The 26,346-nt window shown below is 45.3% G+C and overlaps 1 protein-coding gene across 2 annotated transcripts in view; it reads left to right on the forward strand.

Moving 5' to 3' along the window:
* JARID2 (jumonji and AT-rich interaction domain containing 2) overlaps positions 46-26,346 on the forward strand; it is a 207,346-nt gene continuing 181,045 nt past the window's right edge. Inside the window, exon 1 of one of the 2 annotated variants that reach the window (XM_021388284.1) lies at positions 46-619. In XM_021388284.1, the coding sequence (XP_021243959.1) occupies positions 575-619 (45 nt within the window). In that variant the 5' untranslated portion in view covers positions 46-574. Of the gene's footprint in view, positions 620-1,799; positions 1,895-26,346 lie in introns of those variants that run through there. The other variant, XM_021388285.1, reaches the window with a different exon arrangement.

Raw genomic sequence — 26,346 nt, forward strand, 5'->3', positions numbered from 1 at the left:
GAAAAAAAATGTACCTGGAAAAAAAAAAAAAAAAAGCCCCCAGGTACACGTAAAGTTGCAGCCGGAGCGCCGCGCTCATTGGCTCGGGGGGAGCCGGAGGAGCACACGGGGCGAGCAGCCCGCACCGCACCGCACCGCGCCGAGTTGTGCCGGCGCCGCCGCAGCCCCGCCGCCGCCGCCCGCCTCCCCGCGCCTCCTCCAAGATGTAAGGCGGCCCCGGCGCCACGGACCTGCAGGCGGAGGGAAGGGGAGAGCAAGGGCGTCGCTTTCCGTGCCGAGAAGGGGGGGGTTCGTCGTGACCATGTCTCGCTGAAGTGATTTTTTCTTTTTTTGTGTCGTTCCCTTCGCATTCGATTTTTTCTCTCTCTTTTTTTTTTTTTTCTTCCATCCCCGCACCTCGGATTTATTGCTAGGAGGATCACATTGTGCGGGAAGAAAGTGGGATTACGGAGACCGCCGCGAGCAGCCCCCTCCCCCCGAGGATTTTTCGGTATTTTATTTTCTTTTTCGAATCGCCGCGGCCGTAATTCATGAAGCAATCGTCCCCTTTTGCGATCAGCATTTGGATACCAGAATGAGCAAAGAAAGACCCAAGAGGAATATAATTCAAAAGAAATACGTAAGTGCCCGACCCCTCTCCCTCTCGGTTGACTCTCCGCGCTTTTAGGAAATGGCAGCGAACGTCAACTTCGGGGCGGCCGGGCCGGGGGGGCCGCGCTCGGCTGCGGGCAGCGCTGACCTCAGGTGACACACGCGGCGACGGGGAGCGCCGACCCACCGGGTCCCGGCGGATCCCGGAGGATCCCACCTTATTATCCCGCGTTACACCCCGTGCTGCCGGCGGAACGGGGCGCTGCGGGAGGACCCGGCGCTGCCTTTATATGCGGCCGCTGCGCCGATTGTCTCCGCCGGGCACGGGGATGTTCGCGGCCCCGCTCCGTTCGGGAGCGGCCCAGCATCCAGCGTAGCGGCTGCGCGGCCCCAAAAAGCCCCGCGGCCCCCGGTGGGGGTCCGCAGGGTCTGCGTGTGTGCGCGTACTGTGGCACGGCAAAAGTTGCGCTCCCGCAGCGCGGCCCCGGGTGCCTCCCCGGGACCCCCCCGAGCCCGGGGCCGGCGGCCGAGGCGAAGACATCCGCATTGCGGAGGGAGCGGGGCTGCCCCCGCCGCTGGCTGCGGGACACGGGGCGGACAAAGCGGCGCGGGGCGGAGGTGCCCCGGATCCCGGCCCGAAGGGGACGCGGCGCGGCGGGGGCACGGCGCTGCGGGCGGCAGCGCCGTGTGTGCGTGCCGTGCCGTGCCGTGTGCGTGCTCCCAAGTTGCAACTTCGCGCCGGCACGCCACCTCGGGTTTGTCATGTTTTTTCCCTTATTTTCCCCCCCGTTTATTTATTTATTCCTCCCCCCCATCACGCACACTTTTCCCTTCCATTTTTTTTTCCTTTATTTTTTTTTTCCTCTTCATTTTCTCTTTTATGTTTCTCTTCCATTTCCCCTTTATTTCTCCTTGTATCTCCCCGTGTGTATTTTCCCTTTTATTGACATCCCCGCTGCGGGGCGGGCGCGCAGCCGCCGGCAGCAACCTGTTGCCGGGGCTGTGACGGAGCCCCACGGCTGTCGGCCACGCCGCCGCAGCCTCCTCCTCCTCCTCCTCTTCGCCGCCGCCGCCGCCCGGCCAGGTTCGCCCCGCGGCCGTGACGTCACAAAGGGAAGGGCCTACGCGCCGTGGAAGCTTCGTCGGCTCAGCGTTCCGTCGTGACGTCACAGCCGAGGCGGGGCGGGGGCGGGGGGAGGCCCCGGGGCGGCGCGGGGCGGGGGCGGCCCCAGGTGAGCAGGTGCGGGGCTGCACGGCACGACTCTGTGCGGCCGGCTTCGTCTCGCGTGGGGACAACCTCGAGGTCGGTCAGCCCAGTATGATGCGGCAGCCGGGCAGGTGCCACGCGGGGCTTTTTGTTGACTGCAGGTGTCTGGCAGCCCACCCTCCCTCAGTCTAGGCTCGCCTGTTCAGTTTCCCCGTGGGGCATTCCGGGAAGCTGACGGCCATGCCGCAGGCGTGGGGTGGCTGTGGAGCAGAGCAGTAACCAACGCTGATAGGACAGGGGACTGAGGGGTGCCATTCCGTGGTGAGTGGACACCCCCAGCTCCACTAAATGCAGCTCCATCCCATAGCATGCCCCGTGTTGCCAGGACCTTTGGCTATTGTCAGGCTGCTGCCCTCCCTGAGCACAGCCTGCTCAGGTTTGGGTCTGCAGTGTTTGCGGTGTGAATCCCAAAAGCAGAAGGGTGATGAGAACAATGGGGTGAGGGCCACATGTGGCCCCACTTGCTGCTTTGCCAGGAGTGGTGATGAGAAGTTCCCCAAAACTTTGCGTGGTCCTTGCAACTGATAACCCAGGAATGTGGAAATGCACGAATGCCTCTTTTTTTTTTTTTTTTTTTTTTCCTGCTTCTTAAAAACACGATCACTCTGTTTTTAAAAGAGCCATGGCTGACTCATTCACATCTCGCTTCTCGCTTCGCCCTCCTCCTTCTCAAACATCTTTACATATCAAATATTGCCTTTTGGCTCCAGCCTCAGAAAGCTGACAGCTTTGTAAAGCATCACCTGAAAAGCCAGACTGCATTCGGTATGCGCTCAGAATTAATAGTTCTTAAACGGAAAGCTTTGAAGTCTCGACTGTAATTTCACAGGTGTGTGTTTTCGTGCTGTCAGAGAGCGCATCTTCTGTTCTTCCCGCCCTGGGCCTCTACACATGGGGCCTGAATGACTGTCCCAACCTGCCTGCCCGGCTCTGCCAGGGGAGCAGATGGTGAAATGGCACTGAGGAGAGTTGTCCTGGCCGTTGCCTCATGTGCCTCCTCCTCGTCCCTTTTGAGGTGCCGCAAGGGGATGCACGTGGCCTTGGTGCGGCCTGTAAGGAGAGCCGCCTCAGGGCCTGTCTGAAGCTGGGTGAGCACTGTCTGCCTTGCAGCGCTGCATGTGTAAAGTCCTTCATAGCCATGTCATTAGGGTCCTGCAGGCAGCAGCCTTGCTGGTTATATCCAACGTGAAGCTGAGTGGTCACCCACAGGAAGGAAGGCACATGAGGGCCTGGTGCTGCCAGTGAGGCGTGGGAGCGCTCCGCAGAGCTGGAGCATGGTGACCACGCGGCAGCAACACGGAGCGGGGGATGTTTGTATATCCCAGGGCTTCTCCATGGTGTGAGGTTCCCTCGTTTTCCACTGCCTGCACTGCCTCCCCCTGCCCCACACTGAGGGGAGTTCTGAGTGGGGCCATTTCGTACAAGAATTCATGTAAATCTACTGCTGGGTGAGGGCAAAGATATCCTGGTTCAGTGTGCGTTGCGTTTTGTTTCAGTAACCTTCTGGAGCCTTCTTGTTCTGGCTCTTTTTTGTGCTGGCAGAGACAGCCCCAGCGTTGTACCTCTTCCAGCACTGTAGCACGCTTTTTTTTTTTTTTTTTTTTTAAGATATGTGTATAACTTGAGCTCGTGGTGTGTGGATGCTGGCCACTCTCGAAATCTGAGTTTGCATTCCTCTTAACCTCCTGCTGGCCTCTTGAGACTAAACCATTATGTTGTGAGAGGCATGACAGCACGTAACCAGAAACTAGTAATTCCATTTTTTAAATTTATGGCAAACATTTACTTTTTGCTATCATCAAATGCTCTGCACTGAAATACCGATGGGCTTCTGTTCACTCTGACAGACTGTGAGCCAGAAGATGCTGTCCAGAGTGAATTATAGTGAATCAAGGCCCCTGTGAAGACTTTCTAATGCTCATTAAGCACTCTCACCTTCTCTTATGAGGCCTACTAAGCTGGTATTAAAAATATATTACCCGTACCTTTTCTGTAGATGTAGAATAACTGTTAATGCGATGCATGTTAAAGGGTGGTATGAACGTCAGCTCATTTTGTAGTGTAGCCGCGTTCCCTCCATTTTATTGTTTGATGAAACAGAAAGAGGTCTAAATTACTTGCCTGCAGCTATGCGCTGTAACAGCAGCAGCTATGGAACTGATCTCTTTCTGCAGCCTGGTCCAATATTGTATCGTGTAGCTTTCGGGCTCTTGCTATGAGGCATGGCATCTGCTGTACAGAGATTGCTTGATGTGGTTCAAACTTTCTTCGAGACTGTTTTTTCCCTAATTATGGTCCTGACTGTTAGATTAGCAGTGTATTTTTAATGTAATTAAAAAAAAATGCATTTCTGTGTGGATACTTTTTTTTAAGTGATGATTGTGCCCTGCCGCTGATGGAGACCAGTTGATACAGTGATGACTCAGCTGTGGGAGCATTACATAAAGTAGGTCAATTTCAATATCCCATCGACTGAAGCTGAAGAGGCTCCAGGTTGAAAATTTGTATTTTGTTTATGCATGTCACCAATATTTCCTAGTTGGAAAGTTGGAAACTGGAATTGGAAGTTCATGAGGAGAAGAAAAATACAATTTTTTTTTCCCCCTTTATTTTTTTATGGTGACTGCATTCAATCAACTTGAACTTGGAGAGGGAAGGGGAAACACACCAGCTGCTTTCATTTCTGAAGTTTATAGTTTGAGGACTGGAGTGAAATAAAGGCCTAAAGGTAATTTTAATGCAGAGAAGGGAAAAGCAGAGACACGTTTATTAATTTTTTTTTATTACAAGCACGCAGCTTTTGCGTGATTTAGCAGATGTGGAATTTGCGGAGGAATACATGGGTTGCTGCAAAATCCAAATTTGCATTTAAAACATTCAGTCCTTCGCATGGCTTTCTTCCCAACTATAAATGTAAACCAAGTGTAAATGATGCATTGTTTGCCTTAGTGGGCAGACAGTCTGAAAACAATAGTGCTGATGGATTTGACTGCCTCTGTGTAAGATTAACGGGACATTAACTTTCAAGTCTAATAATGAAAAATTTCAGTGTTACCAAACCTGAACTTGCCTTAAATGCTTCCTAGTCGATGGCCCTGAATGTCCCCATTCTACTGGGCAGTTGTAAAGATTTAAATCTTCACCTTCATGCAAAGCCCCTTAACCTGCTGTTGAGAATTCAGAGGAATGGGCAAAATGTACCTGAATTATAATGGCAAAGCAAATAATGGGATATGAAATGTGTATGCTTCTTACATTTACTGTCGGTTTTTATTTAAGGCATCCTTAGGTGGTAGGAAGCCACCAGGAAAGGTAAAAGCTATGAAATGCTCATAAAGTTCCTGGTATATGAGGGGCACTTGGCACTGAAATTCAGATACTGGAATTAATATGCTCACCATAAGGTATTTGGTGTTCCCTTAGATCTTTGGTGGGTTGTTATGCCGGCTTACTACTGCAGGGAATATTGGATGTGGTCCTTGCTGGTTTGTAGCAGGGAGGTTTTGTTTGGGAACTCTCGGTGTTCATTTGCTGGGGTGGGTTTTCTTCGGCCAGTTGTACAAGCGTTTTCTCCATGGAGCAGTAGGTGCAGGGCATTAAACCATTTGCTGTTTCACTTGCTCGGGTTTCACACTTTCCCTCTTGCAATGACATCCTGTTCTGATGTTCCTTTGACAGGCTAGCCCAGGCCTGGTATTTCCAGCAGTGGGCTGTGGGAAAGGAATAAACCCTTTAATTACAGCTGGGAGGACTTGTTTGAGTACACACTGGCTCTCCTCCCTTCCATGTACGCTTTTGTTCATCAGCTTCCTTAGGCAGTTGGATGCAGGGTCCAATTCTGTACAGCGCTGCCCTTAAGCTTGCCCCAGACTGGCTGTAGTCAGTGGCAGGCCCTGCTGCATGGCTGTGCTGCCTCCCGAGGCTCCTTGGGCCACGAGCGGAAGGATCGTGCGCGCCTTCCCCATCTGCTCCCCTGCAAAGTTGATCGAATTAATTTATGCTGCTGCAGAAAGCAGCTCAGATGGACCGGCTTGGCTGGGTGCGGAGCAAAGCGAAAATGCTTGCATGGAAATTGTTCCACCCGTGCACGTAACAGATGAGTGGCATCTCCAGTATTCCTGCAGCAAATGTCTCATCCCAGACTGAGGTGTTGTAAGCCACATCCCACAGATTTATCCGGGGTAACAAAGCCTCCTTCAACCAGACATAAAAACGGGCTTGTTTGTGTGGGTAAAAAATGCGTTGAAAACAAAATGTTTTCCTTTTGTTCTAAGGTCTTTTTTCTCAGGTTCTTCCCTTGCTTTGCTCTGCAAAAAGGCAGCCTTAGACCTGTGGCTGTTACTGCGTTTGCTTCCTAAAAGCTAGAAGGAATGCAAATATAAAATCAAGTTGAGAGACCGTGGTGTGCTGCAGTGCTCCAGGACGGCTTGTGGTATTTGCGATCCTGTGCTCTGCTTTCAGTTCTTCGAGCGTGCCATGCGTCTCTGACATCTTTTGCATGACGTGAGGTTTGCAGGAGATGAGCATGTTTTGGCACACAGGCGCTGTGATGACTGGCTAACGATACTTGTAAAGTTCAAGAATAAACCATGGGAGCTCGTTCTGACATAATCTACTAATCTTAGTTTTGTACTTTGGTACTGTTGTCTGAGCCAAGTTAGGATGACTGTATATCGCAAGCAGTTCATTTTTAGCTTTGCTTGCAGATTCGTTCTGAACCAGTTAGTGCTTTCAGATGAATAACAGTGGGAGTGAATTTGGAGAAATTATCAGCTCTCCCTCCAGTGTGTGTATGGAAATCAGCTGAGTGCTGTTTTTGAAAGAAATTTATGTGAGCGGGTTGAGGTATGTGTTCCCCAGTACTCCTAGGCTCGATATTTTTCACTTTCGCTGCCCACAAGAGCAGGGCTGTCTTCTCTGCCCTTTCCCACATTTGTATGTCTGGAGGAGAAGTGAGACTTTCTTTTCCCTCTGGGGGTTGTGCTTTTCACTCTTCTGGATAGAAAAATCTGCTATGGCTTTGAGTAAACTTCAGTCTCTCACTACTTTGTGCCGCGTTTTGGGGAGTCTGACTGAGAGAGAAAGCTTTTGAGGCTCTCCTCGGTGACAGGAGTTTGGTTTCCCCTTGGCCCTGGGACTGCACTGAAGCAGAGTACCAGCTTCCTTGCTGTGTTTGGGAATGGCCTGCGCTTGTGAGAAATACAAAGAGGAACTTGAAGATGTAAAACATGTAAGTCAAAGATGAGTTGCAACACACGGAGGTTTTTTTTTTTTTTGAGGTTACTGCTAATAAAGTGGACAGAAACCATGACTCTCAGACAAGAGTCTGTCCAGAGCTTTGCTTGATGAGATACTTATCATTATTTTTATTAGTTGTTTTATTTAACATACCATTTTTTATACTGTTCTCATACCAGGAGTCCTTGTGCCACAAAAGTACCTCGTCTAGAAATTGCATTTAGAGTTTTAAATTGCTGCAAGCTGCTGCCATATGCTTATGGTTTTTTTCCTTTTTATAAGGTGCCTGTTAGGCAGAGTGAGGGTGATTTAGAGAAGGGGCATACTTCCTTCTTTCTCACCTTTTTTATTTCACAGTTATTACTTTCAGCCAGTTAGTCCCATTGAGTTCTTTTTGGTACATCAAAGTTGTAAGCCAAATCTCTCAGCTGCAGTGTGTGCGCAGAAAACCCCATAATACAAATTTCCAACCCTGCCTGTATGCCAGATCAATTAACTTCTTAGCTCAACTTGGGCTGAAAAAAACAGCTCCGCTTCTGTTTTGGTTTCAGCGATACAAAACTTGGTCCAGACTTTGAGTTTACAAAACTGAAAGCCAAATGAAAGGAACGTTTGCTGTTATTGTTTGCAAAGCTGACCGATAGCTGAGCTCATGTTGTGTGCAGTTCCTTTTTGGGTGACGTTCCAAGCGACTGGCCGTAATGGGAATGTTTTTCTTATAAGGATGACATAGATGGACGCCTGAGATGTGGTTTGCTGATTGATAGTTGCTCTTTTCCCTTCTCCAAGTGTAGTGATAGTGATGAAAATTCTCATGGCCTATTGCCATCGTAAAGCCTGGCTTTCTTAGAGCGGGGAACATCCCTTTCGTTTTTAGATAAAAAGCAGAAGTTAATGTGTTGGAATAGCGTTTCTGCTAATCATTTATTAAAAGCTGTACTAAACTGGAGTGAGATTGTGAAGAGGAGGATGTCTTTCTCCTGCTGAGATCCTTGCATTAAGTTTGAAAAGCTTTTACCAATGTTAACTTTTTGTTAGTTACTGGACATGTAATGGGGACAGCGATATCACTTTGTAGAACAAGAGGCTTCCTGTTACTTAAAAGCTGGAGTTACAGCATGTTGCAGTAACTGTAGCTTGTGAATTATTTATGACATGGAAGAAAAAATAGTTGTCCTAATGGCAAATGATTTTGAAGCTGGCTTTTTCTGTCTTCAAGTCTGTCAGTGATGTCCTGAACTGATTGAAAACCACAAAAATAAGTAGCCGTAGAGCTGAACTGCCATCTTCTACGATCCTGTTCTTCCTGTCTCTGCTAGGAACGTTCTGCCTTTGGTGACAGTCTTGTGGACGTGGAGACCATTGAGCTGCCCAATGCTCTGACTTTATGATCGCGTTATACCAGCACCACACTGGAAGGGGTGGTTTGGCCTCCTCCTGGCTGCCAGTTCCCCCTCTCTTCTGCTGGCCAACATTTGTGCTGGGTAATATCTCCCACCACACACACTGGGAGTGTACCTACGTTAAGACCAAACTGACCAACTAAGGTTGAATTTTAACCTGGATTTGCTTAACGTTGCAGTTTGTGATGTAGAGGTAAAAATACTTGTGCTGGGGAAGGTGTTGCAGGGATGCAAGTAAGGTGGCAAGGGAGTGGTAGAATTGCTTCAGTTAACAGTAGTGTGAGCTTAAGTGGGCTGTGAAATGATGACTAAACAGGAGTCAGGATACATGGTTTATTTCCTAGCAAATAAAATTAGCACTCCTTATCAGTTTTAAGCATTGATGAGGCCTGGATTTTGCTGTGTGATCCTTCTGGGAACGTGATGCATATTAATTGTATATTGTATATGATTGGAAGGAATTTGGGCCATGCTACTGCAAATGAAGGTGGAGATGTTTGTGTGTGTTCGGTCATTATAGTGCCATAATCATTTCAAAAGTGTTATAATATGTTAGAAGAAGGTCAAGATTGTGCTGCTGTTGTCACGTGTTATGCTTGCTTAGATGGGATTTGACCAATTTAAAACTGGAACAATGTAAGAAAGAAGGGGAAGAAAATAAAATTGATAACCATGCTACTGGAAGCTGAGTTCCACTGTTAAAGGTGGTAGAAGAGGCACTCTCAACAAATGTTCTTTGTCATTGCTTTGGAATACATGTATGTATGCAAACATATGCACACACATGCACTCCAGCATGGGAGCTAAGCTACTGTGCCCTTCTGCAAAGACCTGCCAACAGAAGGGAGCTGCTCCAGAATTTCCCCATGGCTTTATTTGCTTTACCTTGTAATACTGAAGGACGAGTTCTGGTAGCTTTTCTTGTTGGAAAAAAAAGTCATGTCTACTGAATGTGTGGGAGAACTGAAGTGCTAACATGTTTTGCCCCAGATTCCCAAACAGTGTGAGAAAGCCAAACCACGGCAAATCAAGAAGCTACAAAGTCCAACTTTTCCTTTACCTGTATGATGTGTCATCACATACTTTTTTCTCACCACTGAAGCTGACATTGGTGACTACAGATCTTTCCTGCATGGTATAGCTCACAATCTGTTTTGATCATATCAGTATAACTGAAATTATCTGTCTGAAGAAGTGATTATGCCAGTAGTTCCCCTCCCCTCTTGGGCTTTGCTGTGCATTAAGAGGATGCAGATGGACACCCTTGTTTTTGATCCAGCATGGCGCTGTATTGTGTGCCCAGCTCCAATATAGGAATACTCTCAGTGACATCAATTGAAATGCGTGGAGCTTGCAAGTTAAGCACATGCTGAAGTGCTTTTCTAGACTCAAGATTTTACCGTTCCTGTTTAAGAGTGTGTCTAAGTATTTGCAGGCTGGAATGTTCATTTTTTTAAGAGGATAATAGCCATTTAATGGTTTTAATGGCTTTACTGGATGTGGTCTGACTGTTTGATTTTTTTTTCTGTCTGTGTGTGAACAGTTTCGTTTTCTTATTTCCAGTGTCTCAATATTTTTTTCAAATGTAATCACTGTTCTTTGTCATCTGTTACTCTTATCATCATTATAGTGTACGTGTGTGTATAATGTTGTTTTTTATAGTTCTGTTTCTTTTTTTCTCTTCCAGTCTCATGCTTTTCTTTCTCTCTCACTTGTGTGTATTTCTCTGATGGGGCTCCTTTATCTTTGTTGCTGTTTGAGGAAATTAGCTCTTAACGAAGTTGCTGCCATCTCTTTGCAGGAAAGCAAGACGCTACCATTGCAGTATCTTCTTTCTTTTCCTGAAGGCCAAGGGCGGAAGCCTGGAGCAGTTCCTGCAGTTCATTGTTGGGCAGCTTCATGGGAAATGCATGGCAAGGGAAAGAGTTGCACTGTCTCTACTTGTCTCACAAGCACAACTTGAGCCCTGGTTATGAAAAATGCTGGCTGCTTACTGAAGTTATGCAAAGCTCAGCAAACTGAAATGCACATTTGGGCAAATACCATGGAGGAGAAGGAGAACATGGCCCAACTCACCCCTTTTTACAGTGCCTTCATGAGTTTTTGGGAAGTCAATTCCTGCTGGTGAGAGCATTCAGGAAAAGGTGATTTCATGGTTCACCTACATTAAACCTATTATTTATAGAGTATTTATGTACATTCTCTTTCAGTCAGGAGCAGCATTACGTGACACAACTGACCAGTCCTAAAAATCAGTGCACAGCTTCCATTATGGAAAGGTTTTCTTTGCAGCCTTCGTTTGAGTTCACCCTTCCAGATAACTAATGATGGTTAGATTTCTCCCAGGCTGGATGGCAGACCAGTCCCAGTGATTTCTGGGCCCTGTTGCTTTGGAGAGCAGGAATATGATTTTCAGCATAAATTTGTTAAGAAAAATAGGGGCTCTGAAAGTCTTCTGGGTAATATAATTTCTTTATATTTTACTTAGATTTTCATTATAATACCACTTTAACTGGCTCCTGTGAAAGCTGGTGCTGTATCATCCAGTAGGAGAAAATGTGTTTATGATGTAGGTAATCATTTTTCCCCCTCACAAGCATCTTTTCTTATATCCTTGTTGATTCCTTTTCCTTTTGTGGTGTCATTTTAAGCCCATTACTCTTGCAGTCAAGAATGCAGTAAAACTAATTCCCTGTGGGCATTGTGGAAATTACCGGTTCGCTAATTTGGATGGAGGAGAGTGAGGGGATAAACTGTTATTTCTTCTTTTCACCAACTTGTCTCAGATCCTGCCAGGGATGAGTCTGTCATTTTCTCCCCTTAGAGACAGCCCATCTGTTAATGCAGGATATCTCTTGGTCTGCCCATGCCTAATGACTGCTCAGCCCATTCCTGCTGGGGTCTGTTGCCCACTCTGAAGGAGACCAGGACCAGCATTCCTGCATGTATCCCTGTCTGTGTGTAGCCTGCTTTCCCCCTGGATTAGCATTGAGTTGACCACAGGGATTCCCCAGCAGAGCTCGTTATCTCTGAATATGTTTTTTTTGAACGTGCTTTTGCTTCTTTCTTTTGGTCCTGCTGTTGTCCCCGTTTAACTTTAGCAACCATGTCTAGTTATGTGCAACAGCTGAGGGGTTGCCTGGGCATCAGCACTGCAGAACCCATCTTCTTCATGTGCGCCCTTTTCAGAGGCACTTCAAAGAGTTGTCCTTTTCGTCACCTGCACATAGAAGCATGACTGCAGCTACACTGGGGACTTAGTCAGGGAAGCGTGAGTGTGCTCAGCTCTGGAGAGCCCACCTGCTGTCCAGTGCTGTTTGTGAAACTAAGGCTAGTGTCATGTGAGAAAAATGGTTGAGATGTAAATCCGTGGCTGGAGTCCTCCTCATGTGGAATGTATCTTGTCCCATGTTCCCAGTTAGGTCCTGCCTCTGTCCCTGTCTTTAGCCATCTCAGCAATGTCTTTGCTGCTTTTACTTTTGTTTTCTCCCACAGTCATATTTTTGAGGTCATGTTTTCAGAAGGCAGCTCATTTACAGCTTTGGTCATGGGCATGATGCTTAGCATAAAAGTGCTTCTGAATCTTTTACAGTGGAAAAATACTTCAGCTCACTGTACCTTGGAAGAAGACTCTCAAGATATTTGTTCAGACATGCTTTTGAAGGTGTGCTGATACTCGTTCTTAGCTATCTTGTGTATGGATGATTTATCACCATTCATCGGTTTCCATGGAGCAGTCAGTCACGTCTGTGATGAAGGTTATCCTTTTCCCTTAAATGGTTTCATACTATTGCACTACTTCTTCCTTCCTCTTTTTCATGCTCCCCAAATGTTCAGATATTTTTTCCCATGAGAAAGACCTGGTATTTTAATCAGGAACCCACATGTTGCAAAGTTGAAGCTGAACAGCTTTGAAAACTCATTATTCTATGGAAGAATGCCATCGAGATAGTTTTCCAAATTTCCAATCCGCTGACTTTCTTAGTGATTAGTTCACCTTCTTCAATGAAAGTGAGGCTCTTCAGTCAGTCTGGGGGAGTTAATATGTCGTTTAGTTTCGACACACATGGACAATGTTAACCCCATGCAGGCTAGGTATAAGAAAAGGAGAAAATAGTAGGTGATCTCTTGAGGCAGTCCTTTGAAACAAGAAGTAATATCTGATAAATTTTTCAGTATGTAAGAAATTGAATAGCTGGCATTATTTGAGACAAAAGACTGTAAGACCAACTCTAAGATTGGCTGTCTGGCCAGCTGTAGAGCTTGAAATGAGGACAACGTCTAGTCAGGAAAGTCTTGGTCCTAACAGTGGTTCTCAGGACTCCTAAAACTGTCATAGGTAAAAGAATATAAAGCTGTCACAAAAATGGTTTTAAATGTGTTTCTCCCAGGTTGCTGTCATTTGCATGAGACTTGTTGCTTTTTTTTTTTTTTTAATAATTTAAATCAGTTTGGTGGTTTGTTCACATGGGAGGTCCCTAGAGAGAAATGAAAAATATTTCCACAATGATGTGTCTTTTAGGTTCTTGAAGGTGTGAGTATCAACTCTCAGAGTTACCAGTAGCAAAACCTGAGCTGTCTCCTTGTATCCACACATTTTGTACTTGCAGCATATGCCACAGTGAGATATGATGTGATATAGCTTCAGTAAATGATGCTTTCCAGTGCCTGGCTTGTCTGATGCTGACCCAGGTAAGCTGTCCCAGCTCTCTGTATTGGTGAGAAGCTGGGCAGGGTAGCTGTTCTTCCTGTAGAAGGTTCCCGTGCCTGGCTTTTTCTGGGCTGGGCTGAAGATCTGCTTTATTGTCCCTTATGAAAAGTTACCTCTGCTCACGTGTTCTTGGCACGGTGAGTCCCCTTGTTATCATCCATTTAACTTTGTGGTGTGGAGCAAATGTTACTACAACTTAACAGTTCGCATTTGGATGACTATTACTGTTGTTATAAAAGTGGTGCAAGGTTGGTTGCTCATTGATTTATGCTTTTTGGCCCTCTTCCAAGGCAAAACTAACTTCATTACACAAGACTTTCAGAACAGTACAGAGTTGTCCATTTATTTCCTTCAACTGTTACCAAGCTGACAACTTGCCTTTGGAGGGTCATATATTCAAAAGCTGCCAATTGGATCTTGCTTCATTTTAGCCAAATGTGGCACAGAGCCTGAAGTTCATTCCCTTGCCTTGATTTTTTTCTTGATTTTTTTTTTTTGTTAGCCTTCTGCTCTCTCCTCCCCTCCTTCCACTTCCTTTCCACTCATTTTGCCCTGCTCATAATACCGAGGCCCCAAGAACTGAGACAGTACCACAAATGAAAGGAATAAGGTTTTTTTGCTGCTGCCTGTAATCATGGTTTCTGTTAATAAGACATGAGTCTATCTGGCTATATCACTTCTGCATTGTGGAGAAACAGAGGAGTTTAAAAAATGGTCATTGGAAAATGTTTTTGTCTTGCTGCTTCTGGTAACCATCTCTAAGCTAACTGCTGATTTCCGAATTGCTCCTCGTGACTTGTTTTCCTTCCCATGCTTCATCAGTGCTCTCTGGTGTTCCTTTAGCACCTTTACTCTTGAAGGCAACATTTGGAAGCCTGAGGGAAGTCATCATCATCTGGAAGTCTGGATATTTAGCCGAATAATCTGCTAGGAGGAGGAGAAACGCGGAAAAGAGAAACCACACACAGTATCTGCGTGTGTATGCTTTGAGATTAGGAAGTGTATTTCTGCCGTGACGCCCAGAAAACTGGTTTCCTTACACTGAGGAGCTGTGATGACAGCTTGAAAAATTGTTCATGGTGGTGGGATAGCACCTTGGATTCTTCTCAGTGCTTTATGCAACTCAGCTACTCATTTTGCATGACTTTGTGCATCTTGGAAAAGTGCATACTTTCATGGTTCGGTCTTAAACAAGTGCTTTTAACAGCTAAGCAAGATGAGCTGAATATTCTGTTTTGCAAACAAAGTTTGCGCAGATGTTAGCTGTATTTGCCCAAGGTCGTGTGGTGCAGCTGTAGGAGAACCGGGGTCAGAATGGAAGCCTATAAGCATGCATCTTCCTCGTAGCACGTGTTGTAGACAACTTTATTTGGATCCCCTGGCCTTTCTTTTAAAGACAATGGAAAATGCAATGAAAGAGTAGAGTTTCAGTTCTAAAACAATGCATTCGGCATATGAGAGCTCCTTTCCAATTAATTACTTACAAATGTCCTTTTCTAACTAATTCCTAAATCTTTTCTCACTTCCCATTTATATGCTTGTAAACTGGAAAAACAACGTAATCGATCTCTAGCTAGACACTACCATTTAAAGCGTCAAGCTACGTGCTTTAGTCCCAGAAGAATGATAGTCAATGAAAATGTGTGTACCTCCATTTCCTCCAAAGGTCTCTCAGATTCCTTCTGATCTCAAGATGGGCAATTTTAGTAGTTATTCTAACAGCTAGCTGTTTGCGCGTTCATTTTTACAGAAGTTGGTTTTATAACTTTAATGGGCATTATTTCTTAATTTCACTTTGTTTCCTACTTAAACAATACTCTGTAATTACCTGATTCACTGCGGTTGTGTGCAAATGAAACGACAAAATCTGTTGTGAATTAGCAATCAATATGAAATCTGGTGTCAATTAGCAATCAATGTGGTATCCATATTTTTAAATGTTATAAATTGCCTATTAGGGCTAATTTTACAGGGCGTCTCTATCTCAGTTTGTAATGCAATGCAGACTATTTTACAATAATGCCTAGGTTAACAATGATAGTCTTGCTGTATTGTGCAAAAAAGGCTTCTGTGCAGACCCAGCTGGGTTTCAGGCTTAATTCATTGCTCTATGGTGGGATCACCACAGCTGCTGTGGGGCCTTTACAAATGCAAAAAAGCTGTCAGTGTTTGTTTCATCAGATGCATAAGTGATGAGGCCAAGTTGAGGAATCCATTCCATTGCGCGGTGCGCATGCTGTAGGCATTGTTTACAGAATTAGTGTCTTAATGCTTTAAAATACTTGGTGCATATTTTGCCTCAGAGCAAAATATTTTAGGAGAAAGATCGTTTCGGGACCCTCTTTGGTCTAATGTGATCGTCTACCGGCGCTTGACCTGACTCGTGTTAATGTGTGTATCTGCGTTACTGCGCTGTACCTGGTTTTGTTGTGAGTAATTCACTTCTCCTCCTGCCCTGAGTGTTTTTTTTTTTTCCTGCCTGAACTTTATTACAAGCAAACACAATTAAATAATTGCGAAGCTTTAATGCAGGGTATTTTTTCTTAAGTGTAAGCAGGACGAGTTGTGTGCAGTCTCCTTCAGCCCCCAGAAGTCAGAGCATTTCTTTGGGCTGTCAAGGCTCGAACAAGGTTCCTTCCAGCCAATTAGAGAGTAACGCTGATTGGTTTCAGAGGGTGCCTCTTAAGAATGCAAAGCATGCCTGTGCTCTGGGGGCTGAGCGTGGCTTCTGCACCAAGGCAAGCTTCCTTTGCTCAGGGCCCCAAGAACGTACCGTGGAGCAGAACTTTTGCTTACATAATGCCAGGCTGGCTTTTTGGGGAGGAGATGGGGACTGCTTGGTTCTGAAATTGTTTCTCCCTGCAGTGTTCATGTGATCTTTTTGTCTTTGTTGCAGTCTGCTGGCTGCGTGCGTGAGGTTTCATTAGGGCACGCCACTGTTCCCCGTATCATGTAACTCCACTGGTAATAGGCATTGCAGGAATTTTAACTAATGTGCTGGTTAAGCCGTCGCCGCTATGATTTTATTAAATGTGCTTGCAGCATGGAATTTTGCTAATGCTGCAGTGATCTGTTATGCAAATTGAATGGAAGAATGGGCTGGTGGGGATTTGTTTGCCGTGTATTGGAGACTCATCTTTTTTCCGTTTGGAAATGAGACGAGTTAAATGGTGCTGGGGAAATGCTTGTGCAGCCCTCGCCTCCCCGGTTGGGGAGCAATATTGTCATCGGCGGGGCCGGGCTTGATTTGTGGGGAGGCACGTCTGTCTGCAAACGTGCTCGCTGCCTGCCAGGGCTCCAGTGGGCATGTGCCGGGCGGGCTGAGCAACGTGAGTTTGGAGCAGCAGAGGCACAGCCGCGCACAAATTAGATTATGAGATTTATTCTGGCTGCTCGTCATGGCCGGGCAAAGCCGTGGTCGTGCTCAGCTCTGCTGCTGCAATGCAGGCAGATTCCTGCGCTGGGCAAATGGTGCCTCGCTCAGAGCGCGGCTGGTAGCATCCCCGTTAGTTGGTGAAATGGAAACGGTGCGGGAGCGCTGCTGCTGAGAGCGCTGCTGGTGCAGGCCAGGCCAGGCCATGCTCGAAGCTGCCGTTTCTGGTGTGCTGGATAAGCTCTGGCTTGGGCTGAGGCTTTCCTGCTTACTTCTGGGTAATCATCAGGCTTTGCTTATGGAGTATAGCAGAAACAAAAATAAAAAATGTCGGCACGATTATGCATGTTGGTTCTGAGGTGCTTTACGAAGAAATGAAAAACCACTGCGGATCTTCATTTCGGAAGGAATGTTACGCTGCTGTGAGTGAGCTTGAGTTGGAGCTGCTTCACGGGAATGTATTTTAAACAAAATGAAATCATCTGCAGTATAATTTCTTTTTTAAAAGCGTGTACTGTTGTATAACCGGGCTTTAAAAAAAACTCCAGTTTTGAGCCAAATCAACTTTGTGGTTTCTCGTTGCCCTTTGGGTTGCTGGTGCTGTGCCAAATTGCGTTGCTGAAGAAAACACTTCAGTAGTTACGCATAGCCTTGGGTTTAGCTGCCCTGAAAAATGCAGTAGTAACATTTTAGGTATAAGAAGCACTTTTTAATTCTTTCTTATGATTTCCCTCTGCTCTGATATGTTAAGCCACTAATGAGGAAATAATAGAAATTGGGACTCAGCCTTGTAAAAGCATTGGCTATGGAAGTACCCTTGTCAGCGTTAATGGTGATGCTTGCTATGCCCATGTCTGGAATGTATTTCGTCGTACGAGGCCATGTTAAGCAACTGTCCCCTTGTTGGTGAATTGGTTCTTGATGGAGATTCAGAAGAGCTGATTTTAATTAGGCTTTGTTTGAAAACATGGCTCTATCTGCTAATGGAGGTAGGTGTTACTTCCCTGTGGACTTTCCCCAGTGCTAGCTCAGAATTGCTGGGCACTTGTTTTTAAGCATACTAGTTCTCCTGTCTTGTTTGTATGAGAGAGAAACAATTGTGTAGCAAAGACTTAATATTTTATCTTAGGAAAAAAGTGATAATAAAACAATGTAAGGAGGGGTCCAGAAGCAATATCTCAAAACACCCTCGGGAAGTTGGAGTCCAGATGAGGAGTATGGAGCTCGTGGGGTGTCACTGACTGTTTGCTGAGGCTCTCCAAGCAACAAATAGGTCTTTGGAAGGTGGTGCTGAGCTCAGAAAGCACCCACGTGTGCTCTCTGAGGTAATACATGGGGTTTTTCTCGAGTCCCTGCCATCACCAGTGTGCTCCCCCTTTTCCTGGCAGTTAAAACATAGGAGGGAGAGCATCTTGTCTGACAGAAAGCATGCTCATACGTGGCTGCAGAGGCTGCTTCTGACTGAGGGCAGTAAAAAACAAACTCTGAAAATCTTTCAGATGTTTTAATTAAAAGTGATGGAACTGGAGAATTAGAGCTGCTTCTGTGCTAGGACAGCTTATTCAAACACGCGGCTTAACCAGTCAGACTGCAAGGTGGAAAATGCTAGAGATTGTATATCTGAATTAAGCAATTTTAATTTGGTCTTTCATCTGTGTCATTACTGAGGGATATCCTGCAGGCTGGTTTAATGAACTCAATCTAGAGGTGTGTAGAGGCACATCTCTTTGCTTGACAGCAGCAAGATGGCATGCTATGACTGGCAGACATATCTTCAGCTCGTGTAATTGTCTGCTCTTGTCATCTGATGACAAATGGAGCGATGATCATATTAAACAACAAAAAAGTTCAAAGTAACACGAAGGCTCTGAATAAACTCCTGGAATCAAAGAGATTCTCACATGACAGCATGTCAGCATGGGTATTTTTAGCCAGAATTAATGCAGCTATAGGAAACTCCCCTCCCCCCAGAAGCGTGTCTGCACAAAGTGGGATGCAGGCAGAATTTGTAGCTGAAATTCCCCACTTCCTACAGGTGTGAGAGCTTGTCCTGTCAGCTCAGGGCTATGTCACACATGTGAGTGCGGAAAACTGCCCCAGGTTAGCAGTTTGGAGAGGAGAGGGGAGGAGAAAAAACTTAGCAACTAAAGATAGTTTGTTGACTGGCAAATCTGATTTTTTTTTTTTTTTTTTTTTTTTTTTGAATGAGCCTCTTCCAAAACCAGATGCAATAAGGATGAGATCATGCAGAAAAACTTCATCAGGATCTGAGCATAGTTCAGAGTTTGGCAAGTGTTTTTGAGGGGAATAGAAATTCCCTTGTTTTCCCCTTTATCTCTCTGGTTCTCCATCTGCCCATGGGTACGAGCTAATGTGCTGCTGTGCGTTATGGTGTGAGGTTTGAAGGTCTGCTGAAGAAACCATCCTTGTGATCAGGCTGAATTTAAGCGTCCTACTAAGAGAAATATTTTTTGTTTTGTGAATAAGAGGATTCCGCAGACAGGAAACACCCTTCTGAAAATCTAGGAAAGTTGTTTTGAAACCAAATGCAGCTTTATTGGGTAACAGGAGCTGTGAAGTCAAGAGCTAAGGGGACAGCAGCTTTGTTTTCTTTTTGCTTAGGAGCCGAGGCTGTGGAAGCGTAACTAACCAGGGAGAGAAAATGAGCAATAGAGAATGCAGAGAACATCAGTTTTACTCCTTAGCCCTTGAAGTTCCACTTTGTCAGGCTGGTATCTTTGTCAGTTTTAATTAAGATCCCCCACCCCCCTTTATTTTAAGTAATCTTTCCATCTTCTGACAAAGGGAAAAAATGTTTTCAGCAATTAAAAACTCACATACGCTACAACGTGTGGACGGAGGAAAGCTTTCTCTCCCAAACGCGGCACCTTTTCATTGCTGGTCTCCAGAAAGGCTTTTTTAGGGCAGCTGCCCTGGAGCCGGGTGCTGCTGCTGCAATGGAACGTGGAGTTCGTGGCAGTGCTCATGGCAAAACTAGTTTCAAATACAGCCTTTTTCCTTGTCTGTAAAGGCTTTTTTCCATTGTTGGTTGTGTTAGTAAGTGGCAGGAAAATGCTTTGTCGTTGTGATTTCTGAAGTATCCTTCCTTTACTTTTGTACTTGAAAATTTTTACTATGGCTCTGCAGAGGTTTAATTGCACTGAGATCAGCGCTTTGCACATGTACACCTCATTAGCTGGTACAGCTGGGACTCTCAATTTCAGCAGAAAAAAAGTGGTCTTAGTCAAAAGAATGCCTATGTAAAAATAGCGCTGTGCTACTCGACAGTTAAACTTAGGTGAAATATGTCACTTAACTAAATCTGTGTGCGTTAACTCTCTTAATGCGTTGACAGAGCTTATTTTATTATCCGTTTTATTCTTTACGTGATACAACGTCCACCTTCTGCAGAAATTCGTGTAGTTACTGTTACTGCTTTGGTACAAGTATGAGTAAGGCCGGATCTGTATCAAGAAAATACGCTCTGCTAGAAAGGTTAATTTTAATTCTGCACCTGGGTTTGGACACAGCTCCCTGCCCATTTTCTAAAATGTGCTACTGTAGTGTTTTCCCACACAGAAGAGAGGTCAAAGACCAGGGTTCGTTTTTGATTAATGCTGCTTTGAACGTTGAAGAATCCCGAATTTTAGAATTGTTGTTGGGAAAATTGTTTGATTTGCCATCTGAGCTACAGAAAAATCGTTTGACTCTTTCTGTACCCGTACGTTTTGATGTGAAGGGCTGTGGATTGCTGGTAAACCTGGCTTCCACGCTGCTGATAAAGCTGTGTTCTGAGTCTGAATACACCCTAAGAAGATGTACTACCTTTGCCCTCTTCTCTTTTGGTAGAGATGAAAATTCAGGGATAGGGCTGATAAAGCTTGAAAAAGACATTAAGCTAGATGGTCTTATTTGCTTCTTTAATCTACTACCTATTTGTCAAGCCAGAGTTGTGATACAGCATGTGGGCCACTTAGGCAAAGGTGACAGGGGAGATGGAGAAGAGGAAAGTTAAGAAATGAAAAGATGGAAGTTGTTGAGCCCATGCAGAAGTTATAAATATGATTTCTATGAAATATGCTGATGGGAGTGGAGCCTGGCTCTATTCTGCCTTTCCCAACAGCAAGGGGAAGAGCTTGCCAGCTCTTAGACCTTCTGTTTTCCTTTTGACTATCAAAAGAAAAAGTTTGGAAAAGATTGTCTTCTGAGGCACTGGAAAGTAGTATGTTTGCTGGGATAAGCAGGCAGCTTACTATACATCTCAGCAGTGATTTGCATATAGGTTTTAATCTGCGATTCATTTGTATGCAAGCTGGTGTCCTACACATGGTGGATGCTGTCGTTAACTAGCTTGCCAGCACATGGTTCAGTGCTCTTGGTTAGCATCACGCATCAGCCACTTGTGTAATTGTCCTGTGTTGGTCAAAGTGATTGCACAGCATCTTTCAACTGAGCAGCATAAACCTGGAGGTAGCTGGTGATATGAGAGAAGGAGATCCCAGGGAGATGAGATTTCTTGGCCTCAAAATGGCCATCTAATGCATAATGACAATCTATTTGATTGTAACCAGTGCTGCATGCTTTGTCGTAAGTTTTAGTTCAGGGCTGTGTGAACGGATGTGTTAGTCTGTTAAATAATCGTTTGATTCTTAAAAATAATATGCTGTACCTTTCCCTCTTTCCTCTTCCTCCTATCTCTTGCCCTTAGCCCTTCGCAGAAATTCTCTTCCACAATTTCAGTGTAAAAATGCATCTCCAGACTTCCAGGCAAGGCTTAGGGAATCCTTAGCCCTGTAGTTGGTACATTATGGTGCATTGCCATTATTTATTTTGCAGCGGGTTCCATTGCTCCCAGTAAGTAATGTGTAAATATTTTGGGGGAGGAGGATCTTTCCTGTAAACAGCACTGTTTAAATCAAAATGTCAATAGCTGGTAACAAGTGGCAGGATTATTCTCTGCCCTGACCTACAGAGCATGGGTTGAGTGCCTGAAAGATCTAAGCAGTTCAGCCAAAACACCTCCACTGCCTACTTCAGTGTCATTTATAGAATTTTGAACTGTGTGCTAAGGAAGAATAAAGTGAACATAAATGTATTATTGCTCCTATTATAACACTTCAGTAGGATAAAGAGAGAGAGAGGAACTTCAATAGCTCTGATGATAGCCTGCCAGAGTAAATGTTGGCTCAGAAGCAACTGTGGTAACATAGCTTTTTCTATAAATCTGTTTGCGTTAAGCTAGTAGAGCAGGGCCAGGCTAAGAAGTGAGTTTCTTTGCAGTGGCTGCATCCTTCTGCAGCCCTTGGGGCTGAGCAGGTCAGGCTGATGATCTGTCACCCTCCCCACTGGCAGTAGGGTTTGTTTAGCAAGGAGGGCTGTCTGCACAGGGGACATTTTGCACTTCTATGCGGAGCTTACTAACAACATGGCAAAATAAATTTAATAGCAATTATGTGGTCTGAAGGATGCGGGCTGCCATGTGTCTGGGTCTTAGGTATCTTGACATCTGGCTTTGCTTCTGAATTTGTGGGTGTGAGTTCAGCATTTGTCTGGTCTTACAGCTTAGACGCTCTGCTGCTTTTAGGACTATATAAATAGAGGAGCTGTTTATAGGCAGCTTCTGAAATACAGTGGGAAACGAACATTTTTAGCATTTTAATTTGAAACACGTGTGTATGTGAGTTTAAACCTTATTTATTTAGTCTCTTTTGGGATCAGAGGGAGAGAAACCATCTTATTGCCTACGGCTCATTCCCAAACCCTTGCTGCCAGTGGCCGTGGTGGTGGCAATTACTCAAACCTTGCTGAACGAGAAATTTGTTCCTGCTTTTCAGTTCCTTTAAGATAGTGGTGAAAGGAGAGGCTATGGAGTGTTCTGAAACACTTCTTAGCGCCAGTTTCTCCAGTTCAAAGGTATTAAGTAGGAGAGGAAGGTGTAATTGAAAGGAGGGAAACTTGCCTTGAGAGGCTATCAGACATGAAGGTAAACTGGAGACTGCTTGATCTTAGGTTAAATTGTGATTGCTGCAGCATATGCTCTGCTTGTTTCTGCTCTGCTGTAGGGAGGAACCAAAAGACACCTGGAAGTAAACCGGGTACAGAAACAAGATTGGAAACAAACAACATTTGCAGTAGTCAGCAGAAGTTGAATGGGCTTGGACCTGGTCTGAGCTAGAAAGGAAATGTAAACTTTAATTCTGGAGGTGCCCTTGGTCTCGGATCTGTGCGTCTGCTCAAATTCCAGTTGTAAGGCGAGATTTTCCTCTGGTGGGAACTGGCAATTGAATTTTAATGGACCTCTGTACATTCCTTCACATGGGTTTCTTTGCTCCCAGCCCTATGCACTAACTAGTATGTGGGCAGTGCTGCGACAGTGTCTGAGGGAGGGAGGGTGAGTGAGAATGAGATGAAAAGGGCAGCTGAGAGATGTATGTGCATACAGAAAAAAAATACATTGTAAAATCTTTTCAGGTGAAGGACACTTAGTAAATATAGATGGTTAAATCTTAGCATCATGAAATGTTACTGTTCCAGAATAAGCTGCAGCAGAGAGCATTTGTTGAAGCTGTAGTATTGTGGTATTGTTTAATTTGTACACACCCCTTCCTAATAAAATGTGTCAGTACTATTTTGTGTTAGTTTGGTTTCCTGCCTCTCTCTTTCTCTTTCAGCTTTCTAGTTGGAGACAGGATTACAGTCCTGGGAACCTCTGTTTTGCACGTGTCTGTGCACTGCTCACGAAAAAGCAATCACTGTAACTCATAAATATATGTGCACTCATCCTCTGAAGACATATAAAACATATTTGAGCTATAAGGCTGTACAAACATTAAGCAATTGTGATGACGACATGCAGACCACAAGGGGGAAGCTTGACTGGCTCCATCTCTTTAGAAACTGGAAATGTTTGCATGGCCCTGTTGCTCAGCTCTGTTTCTTTATTGATAGATAGGTAGTTAGGTATAGAAGATTTGAGTGAACCACTTTCTTGAGCTTTATATAATATACTGAGTCATAGAATCACCAAGGTTGGAAAAGACCTGCAAGATCATCAGTCCATCCGTCCACCTATCACCGATATTTCCTGCTAGACCATGTCCCTCAGTACAACATCTAAACATTTCTTGAACACCTCCGGGGATGGTGACTCCACCACCTCCCTGGGCAGCTCATTACAGCGCCTGACCACTCTCTCAGAGAAGTATTTTCTAATGTCCAATCTGAATCTCCCCTGGTGCAACTTGAGGCCATTCCCTCTAGTGCTATCTCTAGTTACATGGGAGAAGAGGCAGACCCCCACCTACCACAGTCTCCCTCAGGTAGTTGTAGAGAGCAATAAGGTCTTCCCTGAGCCTCCTCCAGACTGAACAATCCCAGCTCCCTCAGCTGTTCCTCATGAGGCCTGTGCTCCAGACCCCTCACAGCTTCGTTGCCCTTCTCTGGAGATGCTCAAGGGCTTCAGTGTCTTTCTTGTAGTGAGGGGCCCAAAACTGAATACAGTACTCAAGGTGCAGCCTGAACAGTGCTGAATATGGAGGGATGATCACTTACCTGCTCTTGCTGGCAACGCTGTTCCTGAAGCAAGCCAGGATACCATTGGCCTTCTTGGCCACCTGGGCACACTGCTGGCTCATGTTTGGCCAAGCATTGGCCAATACCCCCAGGTTTGTTTCCTCTACACAGTCTTCCAGCCACTCTGCCCCAAGCCTGTAGCGCTCCCTGGGGTTGTTGTGGCCAAAGTGCAGGACCCAGCACTTGGTCTTGTTGAACTTCATCCCGTTGGCCTAATCCCAGCCATCCAGCCCATCCAGATCCCTCTGTAGGGCCTTCCTACCCCCATACTTCCTGCCAACTTGGTGTCATCTGCAGACTTACTGAGGGTGCACTCAGTGTTCATATCATCAACAAAGGTATTCAACAGGACAGACCCCTGTACCGACCCCTGGCGAACACCACTTGTGACTGGTCACCAGCTGGATGTGACAGCATTCACTACCACTCTCTGGGCCTGGGCATTCAGCCAGTTCTTTACCCAGCAAAGAGTGTACCTGTCCAAGCGTGGACTTGCCTTTCATGAACCCAAGCTGGCTAGGTGTGATCCCCTGGTTATCCCACACGTGTGGGGTGATTCCCCTCAAGATGATCTGCTCTATAATCTTACCTGTTGCCGAGGTCAGGCTGACAGGCCTGTAGTTCCCCAGATTCTCCTTACTACCCTTCTTATAGATGGGAGTCATGCTGGCAAGCCTCCAGTCCTCTGGGACCACTCCAGTTGACAAAAAATGCTGATATATGATGGAAAGCATCTTGGCAATCACTTCTGCCAGCTCCGTCAGCAACCTCGCATGGATTCCATCTGGCCACATGGACTTGTGGCAATCCAGGTGTTGCAGTAGGTCTCTTATTGTTTCCCCCTGAACTGTGGGGGGTTTATTCTGCTCCCTGTCCGAGTCTTCCAGGTCAGGGGGTGAGGTACCTTGAGGACAACTGGTCTGACTTTTAAAGACAGGTGTAAAGAAGGCATTGAGAACCTCAGCCTTTTCCTTATCCTCAGGGGTCACGTTCCCCGCTGCATCCAGTAAATGGTGGAGATTCTCCTTAGCACTCCTCTTACTGTTAATATATTTGGAAAAAAGGTTTTTGTTCTCTTTTAACCCCAATGGCCAAGTTGAGTTCAAGCTGGGCTTTTGCCTTTTTAATTTTCGCCCTGCGCATCCTAACAACTTCTTTGTTCTCTCCTTGAGTTGCCTATCCCTTCTTCCACAGGAGGTAAATCCTATCCTCTTGGACAGCTTTTTAGCTTAAATTCATGTTTTCCAGTTCTCCTCAGCTTGCTCCTTACAGCTGCACAAAATTTTGTTCTCGGTTTGCAGAGGTTTTGCTGCTGGAAAATGTGCAAGAAATGCTGTGTAGCCTAAAAGAGGTGCCTGTGTGTTATGTGGTGCGAGTCACATGCAGCTATACGATCAGCCCATTCCTGTGCCAGAAGCAGCTTCAGGGAATGCTGGATAGTGCATGGAGTGAAGCTGGACATGATTATGACCAGAAAATATATTGCTGTGTTACAAGAAAGGCATGGAGATTTCTTTTTTTAGTTGTATTTTAAAACCAAATTTCAAATTGATTTTTCTTTCCTCCCTTTTATGCTACTTCCTTTCTTGGATTTATTTTATTAGACCAGAGAAGGAAGCAGATCGTTCCAATTTCTTTTATCAATTTTCTTTCTGTGCGTTTTGCATGCTAAAATGATTCTGCAATACTTTCCCTGCAAACTGCTGTCTCTTTTTAAAAGCGATGACTGCAGTGAAGTGTTGTAGTGTTCCTTTCCCTGTCCTCTGTCTGATAATTATGGAAAAAATTGGTTTGCCAAAGCCAAAATTTCACTTAGGTTCAATTAATCAGGAAATGTTGCCTTAAAATTTTGTAAATTTGAGATTGTTTGTTTGTTTGGACAGCTTTAGGCTGGAGGGTATAGCTGGGCTGAGTCCTGTTCTTCTGACAAAAGGATGGGTTCATCAGACAGAATCCAACCATGTTGTTTGTTTCTACAAGCAGTCAGAAATTACATATACGTAGTTGAGAGTTTGTTATCAATTAACGTCTCATTAAGTGGAAGATGTAAGAGTGCATGTTGTATTATCTGTGACTTCCTGTGGTAGGGTTGCTGAACTTCATTTTGCCTACAGCAGCCAGATGGGGTTAAGGTTGGGCCTGATCGTGTATCAAACAAGTAAGAGCCCTGGATATTTCCAAATAGAGCTGG

This window comes from Numida meleagris, chromosome 2 (assembly GCF_002078875.1).
Source record: "Numida meleagris isolate 19003 breed g44 Domestic line chromosome 2, NumMel1.0, whole genome shotgun sequence".
Classification (NCBI taxonomy): Eukaryota; Metazoa; Chordata; class Aves; order Galliformes; family Numididae; genus Numida; species Numida meleagris.